The sequence below is a fragment of the Ambystoma mexicanum genome, chromosome 6q (genome assembly GCF_040938575.1).
Source record: "Ambystoma mexicanum isolate Mex_15411 chromosome 6q, UKY_AmexF1_1, whole genome shotgun sequence".
Taxonomy (NCBI): Eukaryota; Metazoa; Chordata; class Amphibia; order Caudata; family Ambystomatidae; genus Ambystoma; species Ambystoma mexicanum.
In genome coordinates this window covers 1,169,828,473-1,169,855,313 of record NC_090937.1, presented here as the reverse complement: position 1 = coordinate 1,169,855,313, position 26,841 = coordinate 1,169,828,473, and the positions used below count along the sequence as shown (strand labels likewise).

Below are 26,841 nucleotides of genomic sequence, written 5' to 3'. Positions count from 1 at the left end.
CGGGAGGATAGCTCAGCTGCAACGTATTTGCCTTGTAAACAAGACCACACAGAGCTACAGAGGTTCGATACCCAGGTCCGCGCTTAGAAACCTCTGGGTATTAAGCACGTTATAAATAAACTATCATATCATAAATAACCAATCATATCATATTTATGTAAACAGATGTCCATAACGAAAAGCCATAAAAATGTTAAATAGAAATGCAGAAATAAGTTAAGACTACGCCATTATAACAACTAGGCACTCTCCTGACCCGAACAACAATAATTGGCAATTGAATTGGGCCTAGTTTCCCTAAATATGTACAATCTTTGGAAACGCCTGTTCCTATGTCAGAAATGTCTTCCTCTGCCAACTCGGTCCCTGCTTGAATTAATTGGGGAAAGAGCACAGGGGGGAGGAACATTCCTTTTGTCAACGTCTCTGTAAAGGCCATGCAACCTGACCGAGGAGATCCTGGACCTCCGTGCACTTAAAATGTGGGATACACTCACTATATTGGCAACAGTTTCCTTCCCCCCCTAGTGCGGGAGAGGTTTATATGCGTTTTTGCCTGAATTTGGTGAATACTAGGGATAACCCGATGATAAGGGTAAAGAAGCCGGCCGGGTGCTCCGATCTGCTGTAGGTTTTGTACGTTGGAACCAGAGATATTAAAACATGCTATCCTAGACGGTCGATGCCTAGCTGGGAAAATAATTTTGTACTTTGAACGTTTTGTTAATTCCACTCATTTAGTTTTAAATGAAGCACTATGGGAACGCTCGTTTAATACTCCATCAATAGCCTTGATTATCACACTGCTGCACTTTATAAAGGACATTGGCCTTACTGAATTGGTCTGAATGGTCTGTGACCCAGTTTATGGTATAGTAGCATACTTTTATGTAACTTTAGTTTAAAACCAATTTTGCACAATAAATTAAAAAAAATATAAAGGTCTGCATTTATTTATGGAGTCCCTCTGTCTTGAAGAATTACATTTGGAGCCTTGATATCAAAAGGTATAACAATTTAGTTTATGTAGCATAAAGCAACAGTTCCATCATTCTATGAACAATAAAAACCCTGATTAAGCTGCCTGCTGCACCTTAGGAATGCCTCCCTCTGCTAGCTCTGTATCCTCTGTATCCTGGCTGCTCTCAAGGTCTTTTAAAAGATCCATGTAATTTGGCGAATTTCCTGGACTTGACTCAATCTCCCTCAGTGAATCTCCATCACTCCCAAGAATCTGGCTGCTGAAAAAAGACAGCACATATCTGTGAAACTGCTTACTTAAATAATTCATACTATAACATTGTTAGATACAGCACCATTAAAGAATAACTCTACAAGAAAAAACAATTTCCAAGGTAATAGATTCACTTGATTTCAGGAAATATGCTGGCTCTGCTGCTCACTGTGACCTTTCCAAAGGAAAGGTTTCCAGAAACAAAAGGAGCTACAAAGGACTAGGTATGTATTTTTTGGTTAATCAAATAACCTTTAAAAAATATTAAAACTTTACAGGCTCAGAACAAGTTAAAATACAATTCCATAGCAATGCATAACTGAAAAAGATTTCCTGCATTTTATAAAATTACAAGAATCATAAAATTCAAACCAGCATTTAAAAAATAAAACATTACTTTAAAAAAACATTCAAACCACTGGTCATGCCGACATATTTTGGCTGATAACATTTACTAATCTTGACAAAAACCTTTATTCCTGGGGACTAACATCAAGGATCAAGTTTTTATTACAAAGCCCACAATTGCAATCACGAGCGAGGACATTCTCCCCACTAAAAAGTCCTTCCAGAATGTATCCTCCCAGTCAGGATATCGATAATGCACAGGTTTCCCAAATTCTATTTGGTGCCAGGGGCTGGGCACAGAGCCAGCAGATGATTCAGTGTTTCCACTGAGTCCCCTGACTTACAAAATCGGCACTGTATGTTTTCACTCTGTATGTGGCTGTATCTCAGTTTGATTTGGTTGGTGGGACAAATGTCAAGAACTGCCTTCTCATTGGTCTGTTGGCATAAACAGTAAGAAATAAAAGCAACAAACTGCCTGTTATGTCTCTTATGATCATACTTGAGGTGCTCCAGGGACTCATAACCATGGAATTTCTCCATGATCTGAAACCAATCCTTTTCATACAAACGTTTCTTAACCTGTAAGGGATTTTGGATGAGGTCATCCTCCTAAATCCTCAAAGAACTCAACAAGGAGACTCAAAAGGACGCAAATTAAAGAATTTCACATTGGTTCACTGACTTATATTGTACAGCGAGTTGTCCAAAGGACAAATAATGTTACGGTATAATGACAAGACTCCCCACGTTGCTCTGACAGTAAGCAAAGTAAGCCCCAATTCATATTGAATATCTGTCATAGGGAGGGAGATCTGAATCCCTATGTCCGTGCGCCACACTAGACCTTCAAGCGTAGGAAGCAAGTCAAACCCCCAAAGATGGAGCACTTCAAATCCATAAAGCAGCTTTGACACAATTTTTACTTCGTAAAATATCAGGGTTGGGAGTAAAGAGAAAGTCCCATTAAGGGCATCCACAACAAACATCTGAGCCGATAGGGCAATCACCCTACTTCTCAGCTACTCGCGAACCTGAGATCTATGCGGCTTGGCTAAAATAGGAAATCCCAGATATACAAAATGGTCAACCTTCTACAGAGACTCAGAACATGCCATTTAAATGTAGCAGTTTTTTTTTCATGGTATATTGCAACATCTTGGACTTTTTCCGAATTTTCGCCAAAGGATTATGGTTGACAAAATGCAGAAAGGCATTGATAAGATGTTGCAAACCGATTTCTATGCAATCAAAAATTAGAAAATCATCAGAGTAGCTCAGCCATGTAACAGCAAGGTCATTATTTTGGGTGACACAAACGCAATTGGATCCAGATATTCTCCCAAATCTGACATGTACAGGTTGAAAAGACAGGGGACCAAATTCCACCAGACTATTCCCTCTGCTCGTCAGAATACTGGACAAGGGTCCACTCTGATTCAGTCTCACCCGGACCACTGAATGTTCGCGCAGTCCATTTATCTGTTTTAATAGGCCATGTGTGATTCCCCAGCGTTGCAACTTTAACCGCAGAAGCTTCCTATAACTGTGTCAAATGCTGTGCTGAGGTTGATAGTAGCTACAAATACTTACTCATATGTTTTGGACGAGGCAAGAGACTGAACACATTTCAGCATAATACCATTAAATGAAGTAGACATAGGCCTCCTGAACCCGGTCTGCCACGTCTTTAAAATTCCTGAATCTTTAGCCAGGACTCAAGGTGCTGAAGCAAATGGGAAGCAACAACTTTGAATCTAATATGCTAACAGGTCTGTCATTGTGGAGCTCTGACCTCTCACCTTTTTTTTATCAACAGGGATAATGTAAGCTATTCTCCAGGAATACGGAAAATATTTTGTCTCCAATACATGTCTCAACAATAGAGTTAATACAAAGGTCCACATTTCAGGGCTACATATAAAAAGGGCATTGGAAAGTTCGTTTGGACTAGGAGCCCTTGAGGAGCTGATTCCCCCCCCCCTTCACTATGCCTTCCATAGCCTCTTCATCAATAGACAGGTTATGGCTAGAGTAGTCATTGATCATAACTAGGAACCAGTCTAGGCCTTTAAGCGGTTGTTCAGCAAAAACTCCTTCGAAATACCCTACCCACTCTACTTCCGAAACAGCATTAATTTGCTCAGACGCAAATGGCATTTCCTTTTAATTTATAACGTGCCAAAAGCACTTGGGAGTTTTAATTTTTTTAGAGTTCCAGCATGGCCTCTGCGTCCCTTTGATACATACACAGCTTATTGCCCTTCACCCATTTTGTATACTATTGTTTGATGTTCTTAATGTTAAGTGCTTGGGTTTCCCAGCAAAAGTCTGTCATTAATTTCAATATTTTAATATCGGCTTTAATTGCCCATTTTTTAACCACAATGTTCTGGTCGTACTTATGCATGTTTCTTAGATCATTTAGGGGGTGTGGACTTCTGTTGCGATGAGGACTGTAGCAAGTCTGCAAAAGGTTCAAACCGGTTTACTGTGAATGCATCAAGTTTCCACAGCAAAGTAGATTATTCCAGGTGCCCCGTTAATACGTTTACTTATTTAATATTTCTGGAATTCAGGTTGATTTGGTTACTTGCCTGATTGACCAATCCATTGCGCTCTTGTGGTCGCCCAGGTCCGCAATCCATCTAAATGTGGCGATTAACAGGCAATGATCATTAAGAGCAGAGTATAGTATCTCGAATAATTTGCATAGACTGAGAAGCCATTCAAACACAAACATGTAATTCAATGTAGACACCAAATCCCCATTACGCCATGTGGGCTGAGTAGGCACATCACCTTTCACCGCCCGATAAGCTAGGTAAAATTGCAGCCAATATCAACCCGCCAGTAATTTGGAGTTTTTAACAGTAGATCAAGGAGGAATGGAAGTCTTCGCTTTCATTTCTATGCAGGGTCCATTTAATTCCCCTGCAATTATCAACTGCACCCCCCTCTTACCTTACTACGCCAGAAGACTATAAACTTCTGGAGGGTATCTATAGCCAGCCCCTGCCCGCTAATTCTCTGATGACAACAAACATTTGGCAATTGTAGATGTACCGATAGAATCCCATTGACTAAGCACCAGACCAGAGCCGACGCCTGATTTAAACAATGTTACCAAGCCACCCGACGGACGGCACAAAAGACCCTTTCCAAGCGTGCTGGTAAAGTGTTGTGTACCCATCAAAAGAAGGGCACTCCAACAGCCATGTTTCCTGTAGCAAGACAAAGTGGTGACCTTTCAAAAATGTCCCCAGCTCCGGGTTCGCAAACAAATGAAAACGACCCCTGGAATTCCATAATATAAGTGAATTCATGTTTATGCCCCGACTGTGGAGAGCTACAGACAGCCAAACCCAGTCTTGTAAGCTCACTTTTCCGCTGCTGGATTCCTTGCCAACATGATTCTTTTTTTTCCTCATAGCCCTCGAGTCAATGGATACTCAGTATTTCTCTGGGAAAAAGACCTGGAGCATAGTTCTTACTTGCCAGAGTCTCTGGGGGACTAGAGTTCTCATACACTGCCAAGTGAAAACCTTGTAATCTCAGAGTTTACAATTCCCCAAAAAGTTTGCCAAGACCATTTTTGAACTTGTATACATCCCGGAACGATCTGTCCTGTGTAGGCCGATTAAATCAACTCTTTCCAAGTCTCTAAGGGTGTGCCCTTAGGTTGGAAATATCCCTCAGCAGGCAAAGAATATTGGCTCTGTTTAATACAACATTTCTATTCTCCAAAGTCTCAAGCAGCACCTCATAAGAAGTCAGGACGGGACGAGGCTCTTCATGATTTCTTTTCTGATATTGACCCAATGGCCATGTAATTATATATGAAACTATTATTGCATATGCTCACATAGCTTTCCTATTCTCTAAATTACATAGTTTCCACCACACTAACTTATTTAGTTATGACCACAATGGTAGAGCAACTGTATAAAAAGGAAACAAGTTGCTCACTGTAGTGACTACTACTTCACTACTAGTCCAAAGTCTCCTTTTCTCATACTTATGGGAGTTCTACCCCAGAGTGGGGATGGGACCATATGCTCCCCCTTTAAAAACGTACATGTCGAAGTGGACAGCGCGCTGAGTGCAGCCAAATTCTAACCTCCACCCCCCCAATGCTCCTTCCCCACAGCGCCATACCTGCAGAGAGTACTGGGAGGAGTAATTACCTTTTAGGGGAATAGATGAAGGGCATATGAAGGAAAGGGAAATTTAGACTAAGTAGAACAGTAGCAACTATGGCGAGTAACTTTTCCTTACTCCGACATCCTGTCCCCTTTCCTCCATACTCATGGGAACAAAAACAAATACAGGTCTACCCCCAGGAGTAAGAACCGTCAGACTGAATTTTACATCAGCCGTGGAACTGCTGTCAAAAGAATGCTGCCTGCAAAAGCAGAAGGGAAAGCTCATGTAGCTGCTTTGCAGATTGCCTGCCATGCCATGTGCCTCTGAAAGGCCACTGTCTTGCTCTCCACCCTTTTTACCTTGCTGAAGGGAATCAAGACCAGTCGAAAGAACCTTGCTCTGCATGTCATATGAATGTGCAATGCAAGATACTATCCATCTTGCTAATGTGGCATTAGCCCTCTCGATTGCCCGGATGGACACCACCAAAAGGTTATGAAAAGCATGTTCAAGGGGTTTTGCGATCTAGCCCTCTCTATATAGAACATCAAAGCCCAGACAATGCTTGCAGTTTACTTATCCTGCGAGCTGATGTAATAGCCACCAAATAAAGTGGTTATCCACAAGACCATTTACAAGTTCACTGAGCCCATCGGCTTGAAAAGTTTATGGGCCAATGTCATAAAAATGACATCCAGCGTGGGCAGCAGCGCCACCGATGTGGCAGCTCTGCTGATGGCCTACATGCGAAGCCCACAGTATTGAGGAATAAATAGTGTTCCCGCCCGTTGCCGAAGTTTAAAAACCCAGCATTTATTGTCGGAAGGTGCAGAGTATCTGCTGTGGCCACATGAAGGGTTAATTTGCAGCACAAAGCCTGTAAAACGTGAGGGACGGCGATTGTGGAGGATCGGAGATGGCGCTCCAAGATGGCACAGAGGCATGTATGATACAGGTGGGGTGAGGGGGGATATGCGCCACCCACGGAGAAGCAAGCGGGTGAAGTAACAACTATACTTTGCCCTGTCAGCGTAGCGTATGATGGCCTGACGACTCCGGTGAGAGACCATGGTTTGGGAAGAAAGTATAGCCCCGAAGCCCGCAAAGGCGCCAGCACGTCTCTCTGGGGAGGCGGCCGGATCCTTCCTCTAGCCAGGCCTCCACTCACGGTCCCTCCAGGGCTCACAGAATAGGCTTCCACACCTCCAGCCCGTGAAATCTATGCAGCCCTAACCAACAGGCTCTCAGACCCTGCCAAGCAGATCCCCTTCACCTCAGCTCGTTGGGACACCTCCTCCACCCGGACATGGCTTGCGGCAGCTCCCGCGAGGCGTTCCATCAGTCCCTGAAAGAGAGACCTACCCACGAACTGGCTGGCGCTGGAAGCACCTCAGGAATCCCACGACACGGATGTAGGGGTACCAGTATAATGTTGGACACAAACCACCTCTTCTCCATATCTAGCAGAGTGCAACTGTTTCCCACCGCTACACACGCAGGAAACCAAGCAGCGACAAGCTGACAGACACTTACACCAAAGATTAGGCGATGGGCTAACGACTGAGTCACTGAAAGAGGTAAGAGAGCTGCTCCATTGGGTTCCCCCAGCCCCAGAGGGGTTGGCTACCCCGGCCCTGGCTGCAAGCCCCATCATCTAGTAGAATCCTTCAGGGGAGGGGAAGCAAAGGCACATTGACAGCCTACTCCTCCCTGGTGGGGAAAGCAAACCACGTGAGTGTGATATATGAACCAAAAGATCACTAGTGACCCATAAGCTAACTCCCTTTGCCGTATATGCCTGCCACAGGGCTGCCCCTGTGACAACAGGGCCTCGAGGCACCCCAATTGGAGCCCGCAAACGCTGGACATTTTGCTCAGGAGCCCTAGGACGTGTGGGCGAACATCCACCGGTACCAAGGGAGTAACTAACTGTCTCCCCCTGGAAAAGAAGAGCCTCTACGCACCTCTATTAAGGAGCCGCCAGCATGTCCAAATACCCCAAACCTCCAAAATGTGGGGATATCTCTGCCATGTTGCTTCCGGTGCAGAAAGGGAAAAAGCCAGATACATCCAAATCCCCAGCATAAGCCTCACCTGGTCCGGCTGGACAATTAGCCACCTAAGAAGGCATCCAGGCGTTTATGTTGGATATATTAAATCTGAATTCCGCAGTTGGATGACAGAGCTCTCCACTAAACTGGAGCACACAGACCAGAGAGTGGCGGAAATGGAACAGAGAGTGGGGGAGGTGGAGGATCAAACTCTGGTGCATGCAGCCTCATTTCTCGAGGTACATCAGAAGATCCAGGCCCTAGCAGACAGGAATGAGATCCTGGAGTACACGCAGGAAGATTAAAAGAACGAGGCCGGAAGAAATAATTTTTCTAATTAGAGGGGGCCCTCCTCGGTTCAAGACCAAGACCTACCGGAGTACATTGGGGATCTGTTTCAATCCCTCCTGCCACACCTCGAGAAATCCCAACTCCATCCAGATCGCACCCACAGACTGGAGGCAGAATACCCTCCGGATGTAATCACCCAAGTCCACTTCTATACGACTCAGCAAGCAATAATGGCGATAGGCCGCACCCGAGACAAGTTGACGTTTCAAGTCGCCCTTGCAGATCTTCCAGGATTTTAGTGTCTGACATTACAGAAAAAGAGAGCTCTGAGACCGCCAACGCTTTTCTTGCGGGATCAGAAGAACAGGTATCACTGGCTGTTGCCTACCGCCATCCAATTCCCTTATAAAGGGGTCTCCCAGACAATCTCACGCTTAGAAAATGCGGAAATGATCCTTAACATCTCCTCTCCGGATAAAGAGGGCGACCCCTCTATCGAATCTCCTGCGGGAACAGAAGATCTCATCCCCAAAGCTAGGCGGGCGGCCTGATCGAGAGTCCAGGGAGGCCGCAACACAAGTAAACTGTCCTCACACTCCTGACCCTCGGGAGGCAGATAACGGTTAATCCTTTAATAGCCTAAACAGCTGGCATCAGAGAGCCAAGGAACACAATGGTTTCTACGACAGGCTCTGCATGGTCTGATCCTGACTCCAAGGAGGATGTCATCTGAAGGTCTTTGGGGTGCACTGCCGATGGCTTCTGGCAGTCAAAATATTTGCAGTCCATGGTTCGGACTTGGTTTGATGTTTGGATTTTCTTTGGTTAAAAGTTCGGTTGGAGCACGAGAGCAAGAATTCTCACACCAAAACTTCTGTACACTTGAACCCCCCCCCATCCCCCACACGTCCTCCCGCACACCAACAACAGAGGAGAACCCAGGGATACCACACCAGAACGTGAATTTTTGTCTCCTTGAATGTTAAAGGCCTCAATTCTTCGGTGAAACGGAAATCTATACCGACACGATTGAAGGATCTGGAGTGCGCAGTGATGTTTCTTCAGGAAACATCTTCTCCCGGATGACTATACATTTCTCCGAAATAGAGACTTCCCAAAGCAGTTCCTGGCCTCCAGGGCCACCAAGAATGGGGAGGGGGGGCGGGTGTCAGCGATCCTGATGGCAGGGGTATTCAATTTGAAGAGATCGACACTATCACAGACCCAGGCGGCCGGTTTGTGGGAGTGAAAGGGGTGCTCCTGGGTCAACTACACTCACTGGTTTCGAATTACACCTGGAATGGTTCTTGGCAGATCTGTAAACAGCCCTCCTCCCTTTTCTAGAAGGCCAGGTTGTCATTGGGGGAGATTTCAACGATTCAACGACCTCCATGATCCGCTTTCTACCTGTCATTTCTCAATAAGATACATAAGCAATGGCCGTATCTCTTCTCATCGAGAAAAACTACTCCGAAAGTATGGGACGAGGTATTAAGGAGGAAAAAGATCACTAGGGGTATGGGCCCACTCTCTCCGGTCCTTGGTAACTCTGCCTTCACACCAGGCATGCATTCGGGGGCATTTAGGCGACGGAAAGAGGGGGATTACTCACTCTGGGACAACTGTTTGCGGAGGGCCAACCACGCTCATTTGAAGAAGATAAAAGGGTATTCCACCTCACGGACTTAGATAGGTTCCCATACCCCCAAATCCGTCATTGGATCACTCACTCCGAAATAACACAAAAGGCTACTCTGACCTTGAGCCCACTTGAACTAACCAATGGGAGGGTCTGGACAAGGGCGGAATTTCAAAACTATATAGACTTCTAAAGGGAGGATCTCCTGTCCTCCCGCCGCCCAGACTACATGACCCGATGGGAAGCAGATTTAGGCCACCAATTGGAAGATGCAGCCTGGTCAGAGATTTGGGCCAGGGGCCGTACCTCATCCAGATGCGTAACAAACAACGAATGTGCATTATAATAATTGTTCCGCTGGTACTAACCTCCGGCACAGATTCACCATTTTCAGGGTATGGTTGCCCCTACCTGCTGGCGGAACTGTGGAGCTCATGGCTCTTACTTTCATATGTGGTGGGACGGTCCCCCGATTAGATCCTTCTGGAAGAACATTGTATAAATTATAAAAGATATCACAGGTAGTCCACTCCCAATGTGCCCGGAAACCTTGCTCTTGGGGGCCCTGTGTGAGGGGGTATATCCGAAGTCTGAGGCCCGGGCAAAGCTGCTAACACACTTGCTGCTGGCAGCACGTATTACCATTGCCCGGTGTTGGTAAAAAGCAGAAGGCCGCGATCTGGGGCGATGGTGGATTAAGGGCTGGGACGTATTGGTGGCAGAGAAGGTGACGGCTGCGAAGGAGGTAAAGCTTCACCAATTTTAATCCATCTGGTCGCCACTACTGGACTATGATCTTAAATTCCCGGCCCGGATATTCAAACCGCGTCTGGCGAAACTGTATTTGGGCCCGTACGATAACGCGTGATGGGTGTGGACTGGTCGGCATAACATGTATGGAAGGACATGGGGATCAAGGGGATAGGGGGGGGGGGGGAGATGCAGGGTTTGGTTGGAATCTCCCCATCAAGGAAGTGGGAGCTGAAGGTCTCTGAATGCCTATTGTGCTGTATACATGCAGAAGTTGTCTTGTCAATTGCAAATGTCGTTACTCCAACCGTGTAACGAATACAAAAAAATATGTTTAAAAAAAAATAAATTACATTCAGCTCCATGCAGGAAGAGACCTATGCGTGGGAGGGAACACATGTAAAGAAAACACCCAAAATATTGCGCTGAATGACTGGGTTGCAAATAGAAACAATTCTGGCTTTGTGAGGTAATCTTTACGAGCTGCCAGAGGAAATGTGCGTTTCCAACCACAATAGATTCAACAAAAATGGCAGAACGTCATCTATTCAAGCCTGCAGAGAGTTTGAACATCTTAACAAAATCCAAACACAGAACCTGAGCCACTTGCTTCATATGGTCGACCGAGTGGTGTACTTGCCAGCTCCCAGCTAACACCAAGATTATCCTCTGACAAACCCAAATGAGCAATAGTTTTTCAGTTACCAAATCGCCAAGTAAAGCAATTGTGGGCAAGGGTGTAACACTCGCCTACCTTGTTGGTGAAGAAGAGGTGGACCACATGTCATAAGCAGCAAGTTAGAAAACCAATACTGTAAAGCACCAAGGGGGGGAGAGGGGTATCTGTACTCCTGCTCTCTATATGGCAGAGTCGAAGCACAGAGCACCCCAGTCAAGATCATCTATGCGGTAGCTATGGTCGAGCAGTCATGGCTTAAGCTCTCAGGTGATGCAGGCTAGTTCTTAAGTACAGTGTAGTCCCCAAGCATCCACAAAGGAATATCCACACACTATGTTAGTGAAAACACAGTCTTTATATAAATAAGGTTCAAGGTTATATACACAATCACAATAACACACTTTGTACTCTGGTAATACTATAATGGCAAATATATACAGGTCTACGTGGTACCACTCTTAACTATTGATTCTCTTGAAATGCATCAAATACTAACAGTTCAAATGGCATACGAATCAGATTATAAGATGAATCAACGATAAACCACAGAAAGAAAGCAAGTTAAATCCAAGTTTCCACGTCCCCAAAGTACCTGGTTTCGTAGAGTTCTCCGATGAGTCGTCGACGGGCCATTCTTGAGTGCACTCCCTTTAAGGCAGGAGCCATGGGTTGTTGAGAGTCGGGGAAGAAAAAGGTGAACACTGTTGTGGCGGCAGCAGCTTCAGTTCTTGCGGTGCTCGTTGACGATCGGTCAAAAAACGTCCTGCAAGCAGAGGCGTGCGATGCACATCGACAAGTGTTGGTTGCCGCAAAGAGTCAATGAAGAACTTTGGCCCAGCAAGGACGTAGGGTCGTCGGCAAATGGGACGTAACCACGGCTGGCTTCAATACCCTTGTCTGCGTCTCTGAGGTCGTCGGGTGGCAGGAAACCGACCAGTGGATTCTCCTCGGTCATTGGCCTTTACTTTTTCCAGCAGGACGAAAGCGGTAGACGATGATGAGCAACGGAGTCCTTGTTTCAATGTTCTTAGACAAAGGAGCACTGCGGCTCCGGTCGGCGATGGACTTCACTGTCCGGGCGCTTCTCTTTGTGTTTCCGCGGCGGTGCATGTCTCCGGTCGGCAGCCTTTCGAGGGTCTGATGTCCAGGGAGCTTTTGCAAAGATCAGCTGGTGCACGATGGTCCCTCATAGCTCGAGAAGAGTTCTCCTAGCCAGGTCCTCTCTGTGATCAGTTCCTTGACAGTCACGCAGCTTTCAGATTAGCTAAGGATTGCAGCAGCAATTCTTCTTCCAGCGGACTTCAAGGTTAAGAATCAAGTATCAACTTCAGCTTCTGAACCATTTCTAGCAGTGAGAGGACCCCAGATATACTGTTCTGCGTCCCATTCACTCTGCTGGGTCACACTCAAGCAACCAATCACTCAGAAGGGCATTCATTCATGCAGGCAGGCAGGCAGGCAATCGGGCTCACAGTGCATTCAGACCATTCTTCTCCCTCCAGACACTCACAACAAGGAATGTGTATTGGGACAAGCACCCAGCCATTCAGCACTCCACACTGCATTCATACCAGTTTCGGGCAGGGCTGTCTCATTCATTGTGTTACATACCAGAAACCAGACACCCATAACATGAAGTGCATATTGGTCACACACTCCATTCACCCAGGCCCCACCCCAAGGGTGTATCCACAACACAGTCAATGAGAAGGCTCCAGCCAGTGTGGCCTGGACTTCGCCCACAATACCATATATGGAACTTCCACCCAACAGCCAGTCAGGAGGAAGGGACAGGGCTTCCCAGGACTTTGGGAAAAATAAGTTAACAAGCAATAGAAAGCAAGAGGCCACAGGGGCCATCTTGTCTTCTATCAGGAATCAACTGATTCCAATGGCAGGGCCCGGTATCCCAAAATGGAGGATACTCTGAACACCTGCCAAATTCCGCATGGAGCTGCCACCAGCTCATACACTGCTCTGTGGGCCACATACAGGAGCTCAAAAACATACACTAGCGGTACAGGGTTGCACCCCAACCCATGGGTGCCATAAGGGTATCCCAAGGGTCTGTACTCTGTACACCAAACCAAAAAGAGGAAGAGCTGCACTGCCAGGAGTCTCACATGGACTCCTGGGCTGAAGACAATACAGAACACACATGAAAAAGGACTTCAGAACAAGGACAGGGAGGCCCTGTCCCTCCAATGCCTTTCCAGCATCACAAATACCTGTGCTGCCAAAGGAGAGCAACCAGGAGAATCTTGAGAATCAACTCCCACTCGTAATTGACGTGGGACACCCTGCTTAGAGCATCCATTTTGTCGTCAGCTCCTGCCAGGTGAGCTGCCTGTGAAGTAATGCCGTTCCTCAGTGATCACTCCTAAAGATGCAAATCCGGTGAACATAAGTTTACAGACTTGGTGCCCCACTGCTTGTTTACGTAAAACATGGTTACCACGAAGTCCATGAGAACAAGCACAATGGCATGAATGATTGAAGAGTGAAGAAAACCGCCATCAGCTCCAAGAAGTCTATGTGGTCCTCTGACTCCTCTTTATACTACTTGTCAGAGATCCAGAGATCTCAAGAGTGACACACCCAATAGGTCGGTGAATAATCTGTTGTCATAGTATACTGATGAGAGGGATCCCTAAAGGGAGTCCCCAAAAAGATCTGGTCCCTGCGTGACCACCAGAGAAGATCCATTTCCCCACCAAAGTCATAGTGGGATGGGGACCGCTTTCGGTTGAGAGTCCGATGTCTGATCCACAACAAGCTGCAAATTGAAGTGCAGCAAATTCAAAGCCTAGCCATGGGAATGGGAAAAACACAGGCAACCATGAGCCCGAGTAGATGCTTGGACAACCAGGACCGACATTTGGGAATGGGAGAAGAGCGCCACTGTCTCCAAGGTGAGTTTGATTCTGTTTTTTGGTGGGAACACTGTCTTAGGAATGTCAAAGGAACCCCTATACATTCTAATCTCTAAATTGGTACCAGGGAGGATTTCTTGACATTGACTGATAGAAGTAGAGAGAACATGAGGTCCAATATGGGCTGGTGATGCTGCCCTGAGTGACAAGTCATTCAAATATGTCTATAGAGGTTTACCCCTTACCCGAAATGATGCAGCCAATAAAGCCAGGACCTTGGTAATAACTTGTGGAGTCGAACTTAGGCCGAAAGGGAGAACTCAGGGCCTCATTCGGAGTATGGTGGTAAGTGGTAAAATTGGAGGTAACCGAGTTACCTCCAATTTTATCACCAAGTCAAATTATGAGTTTTAGCTTTCAGTGGAAGATTTACCTCCAGCAAAACCCTGGAGGTAAATCTTGCCACTCAACGTCAAAGAATCTGCAGAATTGGTCAGAATTACCACAGCGTTAATTCCACCACGGTAATTCCGCAAAAAAAGACCCATTGTGTACAATGGACCCAAAATAAATGGGAATTTACACCGTTACCACCACTTGTAATCCCATGGTAAATTCACAGGAGCAGGTGGTGGTAATGTACCTCTGAAATACCTCTAATTTCGTAATGCGGCCCACTGTACTGACTGTGGCCCTCTTCGAAGGGGAAACAGTAGTAGTGCCGGCGAGGAGCCCAAATCGGTAGATGCAAATATGCATCTTGCAGGCCCAAAGTTACCAGCCAATAGCCCAGCTACAGGCATGCTCGTAAAAGAGCAGACGTTACCTTGAAACCCTTTCTGAGGTAAGAAAAGTTTGAAGAAGGACAAGTCCTAAACAGTCCACAGGCCAGCATTCATCTTCAGAACAGTAAAGAACCTTGGTTAAAATTCAAAACCTTTCTTGGCAATTGCAAACTTCTCCCTCATCTCCATGTGCAAAAGCCTGGGGTGCTCCTGCATAAGAGGGTCCAAGCCCCTTTGAGAATGGGTGAGTGGTGGAGAGGGCGGGCGAGAAATGGGAGGAAGGGAAAGGCAATAGTCCCTGCTGACAGAACCCAAAGGTCGTTTGGTCATCGCTCTCCTTGAACCTGAAACCTGACATTACTTGGGTTGCTTAGGATCTGATGAAGAGGGCGAAGAGAAAGAAAAAAACTAGAAGAACGGTATGGTTGCTTATTTTCTTGTGTCGCATGGTGATCTGTCAGGTCTATTGCAACGATCATGGACTGCCCTGCAACCTCCTAGACGAAAAAGATTGCCTCAGAAGGTCTGAGTTATTCTGCTTAGGCAGAGGCCTTTTGAGTGAAGTTAGAGACATTGCCATTTGGACACTGGTGTTTTTTATTACGTTCCTCATCAACATCTGGGCGGAACAGCTTTATCCACACTTAATAAAAAATCCAGGCTTAATTTTTGCTCATTCGGCTGGATCTTTATAGCCTTTAAGAGTCCGACATTGCCATGCTTCTTGCAGAAGTATCTAAGTGGTGGTAAGCAGCCTCCATTAGCTCCTACCTCAAACCCAGAACATAAACACAGACGATAGCCAGAAGGGAGAAGGGCATTTTAACCCACAGTTCCTTCCAGAACCTCACATTGGCAGCCACCATAACTGTTTCTGCAATCACTTGCTGGAAGCTCGACCCACATGCTTATTGGCCTTCTTAACCTGCCGTGCCAAGGATACAGTCATCACGCCCTAGAGGACTGAGAGGAGGAAGAGGACCTTTACCAAAAAGGATTGGAGTCAATACTATGGTGTAATGTGCCAGAGTGCCCGATCGTACAGGGATTCTTGTTGGGCAGGAAGCAGTACCAGAGGTCCGCTTTCTTTGCCACTGGTGGACATTAAGCTGATTTTTGTCTAATTATCACAGTCTTTCTAAACAGGTTGCAAATGAATGGTCAAACTGTTCACCACCTTCAATAAGAGGACAGAAGGGAGGGCCGCTTGGTCCTATTGAGGACCTTATGTAGCCGGAATTCACAGATACTCCATGAGGCCTTTTACCCTGTTATGAAACACTTTAGCCAACATTTGGTCATCATCTGTGTCCTCCGATATACCATCCTGGTCCCCTAGGGGATAATCACCTGATGGTTCAGGTGGAAACGGGAGGAGGGTCCTTGGGCAGGGAAGGTGAAGAAGGCACTGGTGGAGGTGATCCAGAGTCTGCTAAAGGCAGGGCAGCGAAGAAACAGTTGAGGTTATCGGAAGCAGCACCTGTGGACACTAAGCCTGAGAAACCCCAGAAACCACTCATAAATACCTGTCGTTCCCTGAAGAGTGGTCCTGGCAGGTGCTGTACGGAAAAGGAGTGCCTCAGGCCCAAGCACTGGATAGTGCCGACAGGCGGGGCAAAATAGCTCCTCACGTTGGGACACACGTGGGGGAGCTGATCCAAGAAATCTATCTGCTTCCCCAACTGGCGAAGCATCTCCCACTCGCTACCCCGAGCCAGAGACTCAGCCACCACAGAAAACTGGTGCGCCATTGTGTTCAGCAGCTGAGGTGCAGGGGTCGTGCCCATATGGGCTGTGGCGAAGGGTCTAGTGCTACCACAGGTCTCTAAAGATCCTCTGGTTTGCAGTAGTATGGGCTTCGGAAAGTATTCCACTACGAGGTGAATTGACCCCAGTAAAAGTGATTCCGGTGTGAGCCCTCTCAAACACTAAGGTGTCCTCGGACCATAGGCAGTAACAGATACTAAAGGGCCTTCAGTGCGAGCCCCCGAACATCCTTCGCAGAGACCTCACTGCGAAGTCTGCTGGGGTGGAGGATAGCCAGGTTAGGTCCCGCAGGAACCCTCCTGACCTGGTCAAACCAACAAAGGGAATCGTCTGGATGGGATGCCAAGGAAGGAACAAGTTACTTACTTGTAACTGTTGTTCTCCAGCATGGGTCTGGCATGGATTCACATGCTCATGAATATTCCCCGTCGTCAGGCTGGGAATCCTCGGTAAAGAAAAAATCAGTTTAATTTCTGAACTGTCTTTCTCCTAATAACCAATCACTGGTCTCTGGGTCATAGTCATACTGCCCCCAACCAATGACTGCCCTCGACCTAAGCCCCTCCCCTCTGGCAGCCATCTTCAGATATGGTAGCATGTAAAGTGGTAGTAGGACCAAGAGAAGAGCCACAGAGGGGTAGGAGGGAGGGTTCGCATATGAATCCATGTCAGACCCATGCTGGAGAACAACAGTTACAGGTGAGTAACTTGTTCCTTCTCCAGCATGGGGTCTGGCATGGATTCACATGCTCATGAATACAAGAATACATAGCAATACACACATGCACAACCTCAGGAGGTGGCAAGGCTCAACATTAAGCATTTACATCAACTAAACATTAAGCATCTCTTACCCACCCCTCACCAGGCCCACCTTCAGGCGAACAGGTTGCGCAGCACTGCCTGGCCGACTCTGGACTCCTTCCTGGAATCCCGGTCGACGCAGTAGAGTCTCGTGAAGGTGTGCGTCGACCTCCATGTAGCAGCCCTGCAGATGTCCTACAAGGGCACACCAGACAGGAACGCCGTGGTAGCAGTGATCGCTCTGGTTGAATGGGCTCTCGGACAGCCGGGCAACTGTCGGTTTGCCAACCGGTGGCAGTGCATGATGCAGCCGGAGAGCCATCTGGAAATGGAAGCCTTCGAGAGGGCCTTCCCTTGGTTCACAGGTCCAAAGTTCACAAACAGCTGTGATGTCTTCCGAAAACTCTTTGTGCGGTCCACGTAGAACTTCAGCGCTCTAGCCACATCCAGCAAGTGCAAAGTCCTCTCGGCCGGCGATGGGAAGAAAACAGGTGACACCAAGGGCTCCTTGAGATGGAAGTCCGACGGCACCTTGGGCATGAAGGAGGGGAGCGTCCTCAGCACCACCCTCGTCTCGTGGAATGTCAGGTAGGGTGGTTTGCAGGAGAGGGCCTGGATCTCTCCCACTCGTCGTGCGGAGGTGATGGCCACAAGAAACGCTGTCTTCCACGATAGGAACTTCAACGGTGCCGAATGCAGAGGCTCGAATGGTGGCCCCATGAGCCTGCTCAGCACCACGTTGAGCTCCCATGTGGGGGCCGGAGCCTTCACCGGCGGAAATGATCGGAACAGTCCCTTCATAAACTCCTTCACCAGGCGATGAGACCACAGAGATGAACGCCCCAGAGTTCTGGTGTAGCGGGAAACCGCCGCTAGATGCATCTTGATGGAGGCATGTGCTAGCCCCGCCTTGGCCAGCGACAGTAGGTATAGCAGCACTTGAGGGGCCGTAATCCGCAGAGGGTTAATCTTCTGTGCACGGCACCAGACAGAGAACCTCTTTCATTTGTGTCCATAGCACTTGAGAGTTGAGGACACCCTGGCCTTTGCAAGCATCTCCTTGCACTCCGCCGGGATATTGTACCCTCCAAACTCTAGTGCTGCAGGAGCCAGGCCTGCAAGTTCAGCGACCCCGGGTCGTGGTGGAGGATGGCGCCTCCTTCTCTGGAGAGGAGATCCGCGTCCGTCGGCAGTTTGACTGGGGGGGGGGGCGGGACGCCGACATGTCCAGAAGGTCCGGGAACCAGATCTGCCTCGGCCACGCCGGTGCGACGGGGATCATCATGCACCTGGACCATCTGAGTTGATGAGTCGCAACGGTGGGAACGAATACAGGAACAGGCCGTCCAAGGGGAATGAGAAGGCATCGCCCATCCTCCCCGGCTGGGGAAACCTGCTGGCGAACCTCCGGCACTTGGTGTTTGTCACCGTTGCGAACAGGTCGATCTGGGGATTGCCCCATCGTTTGAAAAGTAGGTCCACTTGATCCCGACGCAGTTCCCACTCGTGCACGAGTGCAGCTCCCTGCTGAGCGAGTCGGTGATGGTGTTCTTTATTCCTGCCAGATGGAAGGGTATCAGAAACATCCCTTGGGCGACGGCCCAGTGCTACAGATCCTGGACTTCCTTGTACAGGGCTGGGGATCTGGTGCCTCCCTGCTTCCGAACATGTGGAACATCGTGGTGGTGTTGTCGTTGAAGATCCTTACCACCTTGCCCTTGAGGGACGGGAGGAACGACCTGAGGGCCCAGAACACGGCTCGGATCTCCAGGACATTAATGTGTAGTGACCTCTCCTCTGGGAGCCAAAGGCCTCTTGCGTGGAGATCTCCGGTGTGCACTCCCAATCCTTCCAGGGAGGCATCCGTCATCCCCATCTCCTGATGTGCCTGGGTCTGGAAGTCCATACCCGCCGCCAGATCCGTTGGTGGGGCACCCGCGCGCATCGCTTGGCGGAAGGTCTCGTTGAGCAAGATCTTGTCTTCGAAGCTGCCCACCGCCTGCATCCAACGGGCGTCGAGGAACTCTTGTAGTGGACGCATCCGCAACCTGCACAGGCGCACAAGGTAGATGCATGAGGACATTATGCGAGCAGGGACTTAATGGACCTCACCCTGGCCATGACCATGGTCGACAGCCGTTGAACTTGCCCAGGATGACCTTTGTCCTTTCCTCCGACGGAGAAGCCAATCGCGCCACTGTGTCGAGCCTGGCTCCCAGGAACAGAGCGACTTGCGACGCCACCAAGTGGGATTTCGAGAAGTTAATCGGGAATCCCAGATCCGTGAGCAGTTGGACCATTGTTAGGCAGAAACCTGTGCAGTTCCCTTATGGACCACTGCAAAAAGTTTAAGACCACAGGAGTAAGCAGTAAAACCAATTGGTAGCAGTCTGCACCACCCAGATTTACCTGGTAGCTGTGGCTGAGCAGTCAGACTACTCTCAAGAAGAGTTAGGCAGTATATGGAGTATACGCTATAGGGCCAAAAACACAGTAGCACAAGCAAATACTGACCAGAGCTTTGGTATAAAAGTATATAATTATTTATTTAAAAACACACTTGTAAATATACACTGGCACTAATATGTCAAGCAAGTTCAAACAGTCACTATAAGTATATACACCTCCCTAGTTAATTATTCGACAAGTCTAGGTTAAGACACCACTTATTTAGCAAAACAGAGGTGAGCGTGTAACCGTAGATGGCACTCCAATAATGTTTAAAAAGGGAGAGAAAAGGCAGGATAGGAAAATAACACAGTACCAACACTTTTAAGAAACCACAGCAAGTCAAGAAAGGCAGGGTCTACTGTATAGCAAAAAGTTCATAGGCCAGGCCCACTCTTGGAGAGGTCAAGGCGGAATGAGCCCAAGATCACACAGTGGAAATGCACTCAAAGTCTTTGCAGAAAAGTCAAAAGAGGTTGGATCAATTCAGAAAGGTAAAGTAAGCAGGTCCGAGGTCACCCCAGGATAGAGAGTCAAGGATTTACAGGACACCTTGGACAATCTGTTGCAAGAGAGACCAGGCGGGACACAGTACCTGAAATGGTGAGAAAGCTCCAGCGGGGCAGCAGTTCCTGGCAGCGGGTGCAAGTCAGGGCTTCGTCCAGGAGAAGAGAGGATCTCGACATGGAGGAAAGCTGGTGGTTGTTGCACTGCCAGGGAAGAAACCAGCCGCCGAGTTTCCCGGTTAAAAGGTACAACCCTTTTATTTGCGGTAGTGGTGAAGTGTGTCTATCCGGCCGCCGGGGTCCTTGGCACGGGCAGTTCGACCACTAGACGATCCAGGAAGGCGAAAAAGGCGAACTGGTTGGTCCCACCAGCTCAAAGAGAAGAAGACTCTCCTGGAAGAATATCTTCTTTGTTGTCGGGGAAGTGGCGAGTTCGTACAGCAGGGCTCCACCGGTGGTGTCGTCGTCGTAGATGGCTCAGCTTCTCCCCTCTTCGGATTCTTTCGGTCCAGTGGCGACTTCTGAAGTTCCAGTCCCCAAAGCCCTGCTTTTATGCAGCAAAACCCCCATTCATCAGCCTAGCTGTCACTCAAACATGCTAAGTGGCGAGTCGGGCGGCTCACCACTGGGCCAATCACATAAGAGTGCGACTTGAGTTGCGCCAAGGCAACTCAGTCCAGGGTGCCTAATCCCCCTCCCACTCATCCTGTTGACCCCAGACAGAGTGGCACCATTTGGAGGGCTTCTGTGGAGAAGCCTGCCAAAAAGGGGAACAAAGGCCCCGACTTGGGTTGGAGTTCAGAGGCGAATACAAACGCCATTTTAAAACCGAGTCCTGGCAAAAAGACCCAACCGGGGAATAAATATTAAATAAATAACCCGCCGGCTATGTTCCCTCTAATTATTTTTCCCTAAGTGCGGAAATGATTAGCTTTTGTGCGCACATTATTTTCCATGTGCACAACTGAATAACTATGTAAGCCACTTTGTGAGCATGCGTAGTTAGTGAGATACCATCTCCGAGGAGTTTTGAGGGAAATGTCCCCTTCCCAACCACGGCAATTCTTTACAAATCAGTGTAAAAGGAAAGTAGTATATTACAACACGTTTTCCAAACATACAGGCTAAAAAATCATTTTATATGCGATTTTAATGAGAGCTCATCAACCAGTCCAAGACTTCAAGATATGCTGTAGAACCTACCAAAAGTACTTCTGCGCAGAGAGAAAAACTTGTATGAACAAAAAAGCTTTGCATGCTCAGGATAAACAATAGATTTAGTTGTGGCTATCCATTTGTCAATACTGCTCAGAGACAATGCAGAAAGTGCTTATTGCCATTGGGGAAAAAAAATCTCATGTTTATTACAAAAAACAAATATCGCTAATCACTGATGTGGTTGTCAAAAAATGCAGACATTGTGCAATTTTTGCAAATGGAATAATTGCAACTGAAAGGAATGTGTCAGAACATGCAAATTGGAGTTCATGTGCCCCTTTAATGGAGTAATTCAATGGCCAGGAGAAAATGCCTCTCATAATTTATGTATGGATGATTGGATCAGAATAACTACACCACAGAATATGATGATCGAATTCCTGGGCCTCTGCTTACTATCCACATTATGTTTTCTGTGAGCTGTAACATTTACTCAAAACCAGCCTTACAGCTAGTAGTCATATACTATTTTACTAAAAACAGGAAACCATGAACATATAGCAATCTACCCCCTGCTTCTACCCACAAAGTTCCACTGACCTCTTTTCGAATCAGTGACCAGCAGAGCAGTGTCATTGGTAGGCACTTGAATAATATTACTGCCCAATCTCAAGAGGAATTTTAAGGCGAAAGAACATTTTAATAAGCATTAAATATCCCTACTTGCAAAGCCAATTACTTTCTTAATCCCTGAAAAATCTTTTGATTACACGTATGGAGTAAAATCGTATCAGAGCCCTGATTGTAACCGTGACACAGGAAGTGAAATTACAGGGCACATAAAAAAGTCTATTGTTTTTTCCCACCCTTGATCACCACAGCCTAGACAAAAATCAACAAGGTTTCTTCAGGTGCCTGTTGAAGAAAATCAATAGCAGCAATGCTCACACTTACAAAATATTGAGTACCTTCTTCTTTAACTAGGATAACCCTCTTCTGAAATTCACTGTTACCAGTTAAACAAGATGCACGGGGATGCTAGAAGCAATAAATGCAAACCCATTAATATATTGAAAAGTCCTCAGCAACTGAGCATACAAAGAAATATAAGGTGCAGTTTCCTAGGCTATTACTATAGTTTCCTAGCCTTGAGCAAAGAAACACTTTTCCTTCACTGTATGGTACTGCCAAAACATCTGATTTGTTTTTTGAAAGTTGCTGATTTGTTCTTCACCCCGAAGGAGTGTTCTCCTGTTCCCTTCCAACCGTACCCTTACGACTCCCATGCTAGCCTCCAATATTAGTTGACAGGGCTCTGTAAAAAGTGAGGGATTGTAGAAGTAAAACCGAACTGGACTATTTGCATACCCACAACACTTTGCAAGAGAATCCAATTTAAAGCCTCATGATGATATGTGCAGTTTAAGAAAATGTCATGAATCTGTGTGTGCACAATTACTCTGAAGTGCATACAAGATTGATTGCAATATACCCCACCTTTCAATTGTTGTGTATGTTTCGACAAGTGCTCATTGAAACCATTTTGGTATAGCAGAGATTTAACATATAATTTGTTATGGTCTATGCCCCATGGAACTCTGACAATGTTGAAAGGTTGCAGATTGTGTAAAAAGCATTCTGGTTATCGGAATATTGTTGCCCTAATTTTATATATGAATAATACCAGTCAGAGTCCCTACCAACGATCCCTTACAGGCCAAGTAAATGATATTGCAATGTTGCTCTCCACTCATAGGGTAATGTTAGCAATGCTTAAGTAGGAGACGCTGAGCATGACATTTGCCTACTCAAAATCCTTAGAAGACAAATTAATATTTGAGTGTTATAATGCGTTAACTTGTAAGAGGGGCTCTTCAAAGTGATTGTGTGACATTGTACAAAGAATAGGAAGCATGGGATGAGGTTAAATATCCTAGTAGCCTGCTTAGGTACAGTCAGTACCCGATATTTGAGCTGGCACTCGGGTTACCTAATGTGGGTAATGCTGTTACTAAGGCACCATGAGTAACAGAAATTCTTGTGCTTGAACGTCATTCATATTACAACATAAACCAAGCCTTGTATCCAAGTCTGGTGACCTTTTGCTAAGCTAAGGGTAGGCAGAGTCCAAGTTGTCTGGTAATATCTGAATGTGTCCTGGGGCAGAGTTCGAGTCATACAGTATATGTGTGGTAGAGTCAAGAATAGGATCCTGGGTGGGGAGGGAAGATAATTTAGTTAATGTGTGCAGGCCTATCCTAGTTATATCTTCTTTTCATGTAGCCACTTTTTCATATTCAATTTTAACCTTGTGTGGGTGTATTCTATTTTAGAGTTTTTAAGGTCAAGCTTGCATAGTAGGACTTGTCAATAGGTTACACCAGAATATCACAAATAGTATCATTTAGCTTCATTTTGAGAGAGCAAAAATTAGGTACCTGCTTATTTGAATAGGTGTGAATTGTCTGTGAGCGGCACCCAGAAGGAAGCTGGGCAAGCACACACGCGCACAGCTTAGAGGGAACATTGCCCGCCGGTATCTTTAACATTGAACCAAAAAGTGGTGCATTTAAAATGAGTGGGAAAATCCCATAGGAAATATTCTGGTGGAATAATGTGGTCCGAATTAAACACTTCTTAAAGGAGTGGCATTCTTTACTTTACAATGGGGGAGGGGGGGAGGGGATCCGGACTATCTCCTGTATAAATAGGATGTAATATCCCCAAAAAATACTGAGGAGTCTCCTACTCTCTACCCCATAGAGGTGTGTGGGAAATTGCCAATGAGAAGCTGCAATCATACATAAAAGGATCATTTATGGTCAAGTGCTTTTGACAACATGTATACTTAGATTTTAGGCTCATTTTTTTACACTAAATGAAGGTCAAATAATTTGTAAGAATGCACAGCGTGCAGTGCAAATAGTATGGACAAAAAAGCAAATGTAGGTCTTTTCAGAGAGGGAAAGGTGTTGTGCACAAGATCAACCAATTAATTACCATGTGTATGCAGTGTAAAATATGCATTCCCTGGGAAAATACGTACAGCAGAGCCTCCTTCCATAAGATATTTTGTACATAAAAGCTATGTGTATGTACAGACAAGCTACGAGTATGGACATTCAAGTAAAAGGATTACTACCAGTGACAGATTCCTATCAAAATGATGTCACAATTTGAAGGCAAGTTCACAATGGATTGCGTCATTTTATTTTGTTGCCTTCTGAAACACTGTTCCACTCTCGATATACTAATTGGTTATTTACTTAAATTGGATCCAATAAATATTAAATCATGTCTTACCTTTGTAAATCCATTTGCCTCTGTGCTGGTGCTGTCTTTTTGTTTGGTAGATCTGGCTGTTTTGGTATTTTAGCTTTACCCCCCTCCAACCCAACAGTTTTTTCTTGGTTGGATGAAGCCCGTTTTCTACCCCTCCCCGCTGGTTTGCTTGCAAGTTCATTCTTCACTCCACTGCTGTGAGATTCAGATTTGGGTGGGCGACCTCGCCCTCGCCTAGGCTTGGGAGGTACAGGTTGTCCAGTCTCATTTGTTTTCTTATCTTCGGTTTTCTTAATGATATTCTCTGTTCCGGTAGCAGGCACTGTTCTCTTTTTTGCTCTTTCACCCGTAGGGTTGCCCGGTAGCGTTTGATCAGACTTGATCTCCTAGAAATCAAACATAACAGGAATGATCATGATGCGATTGATAAAGCCTACTTTCATGTTCCTAGACAGTAAACCCTATCCAAATAAGTGTTGTTGAATGCACCCATATAATATGTCAGCAGACGAGCAAGTTACATACAATCGATAATCTTTTTTCTGATGAAGTGCTCCGTTTCTGTAGTGTTTGTCTGCATCAGCTGTTTTCTTTAGATACCACATAGTTCTCATGTTATTGTTGTAGTCTTTCATTTTTGCTTTTGTTAGTTTATTTTAAATATTTTTGAATTGCTTGTACTCATGTGGGGTTGGCACTTAATCTTATTTGGATAACTTATTTTGTATGATTCTGCTAGGATCTGGTGGAACTCCTGGACCTGGTGCTGAAATCATTTTAACCAATTCCACGCTACAAGATGACTACCAGTACACAAACCCTTTGATCGGCTTGTGTGGTTCGGACTGTGACATAACCTCATTGACCTACAATGAAGACATTTGTGAGCGAGCAATGGTGGCATGCTGCCATCTCAGAGCTAAAGCCCTTATTTACTCACGATATGACTGGGCACAACACATCAGCTTTTAGTAAGACGCTCCAGCCCCATGTTAGACTCTCTCTAGGACTCATTGTCTCAAACACGGCAGATCTAAATTATACCATCAAATTATTAATAATGAGAGGTATTGTACTTCATATCATTACCAAATCCACCTAGACTCATTCTAGACATTTTGGGGGCACCTATTTTACTGAACACTTCTTAAACATGAATTCATCAGGCATGATATAATAGAAGAGTGCAAGCAGTTCATACATATTATGGAATCTTGGCTTTCATAATGCAATCTTAGCACGTTACATGATGCCCTAACTGACTGTTACAAAGCCTTGCTTAAGAACAGATTGTGTAGATCAACCATCAGGGACATCTTCCTTTGCTAAGAAGCAAAACTACCACATGCAACAAAAACACTGATTTCGATCAGCTCAATAGAAGACTCTTAAAATGTGGCCACCATGAATCTCTTCGCAGATTCTTTAGCCCCCACTATGGCCGGATATTTCCTGAGGGTAGTACGTCATTTTAATTACTTGCTGGAAGTCAAGGGTGATCATACATCTCAACCTCCATACATGCTCAGTTCTCAAATTAACTGGATCCATTAGGAACAACATTTTAGATGGCTTTCATACTTTATACAATTACTACTGGCACTCCACAGCAGTTTAGTTGGTCTGATCATTTTATATTTCCTATAAGAATATGCTATTGATGGGCTCTTAACAGTCAGCAATTACACTAACATACCAACTGGCCCCAAAAATGGTCTGCGGTCACACCTATAGCTTGTGAAAATCTTAGCCTTCTATTTTGTGCAACCGCCAAACACGAACCACATTAGGTACCACCTTGTCTGATGTATTTAACATTTCAGCCCCACTAAAACAATGAAACTGAATATTAAAGAAAATACCCAAACTTGGTATACTACACAACTTGCATAGGAAAAATACAAAAAAGATTTAATTATAGGCTGCAGAACACTAAGATTTTGGAGTATAAAATAATGTACGAGCGCCTCCAAAGTCTATTAAAAAAAACATGTTGAAAGACAAAACATTATATCCAACACATTTCTAACTTTAATAACTTCCCGAAAGAACGGTTAGTCCATGATCTTAAGGTATCACT

General features: G+C 46.0%; 1 protein-coding gene across 2 annotated transcripts in view; it reads right to left on the bottom strand.

The window, feature by feature from the left end:
• The window catches only part of PDS5A (PDS5 cohesin associated factor A), a 1,291,333-nt gene that overhangs the window by 5,056 nt on the left and 1,259,436 nt on the right, over positions 1-26,841 (bottom strand). The window contains exons 32-33 of one of the 2 annotated variants that reach the window (XM_069631773.1): positions 24,783-25,147; positions 1,094-1,241 (exon numbers count right to left, since the gene is read on the bottom strand). In XM_069631773.1, the coding sequence (XP_069487874.1) occupies positions 1,094-1,241; positions 24,783-25,147 (513 nt within the window). The remainder of the gene's footprint in view (positions 1-1,093; positions 1,242-24,782; positions 25,148-26,841) is intronic. The other variant, XM_069631774.1, reaches the window with a different exon arrangement.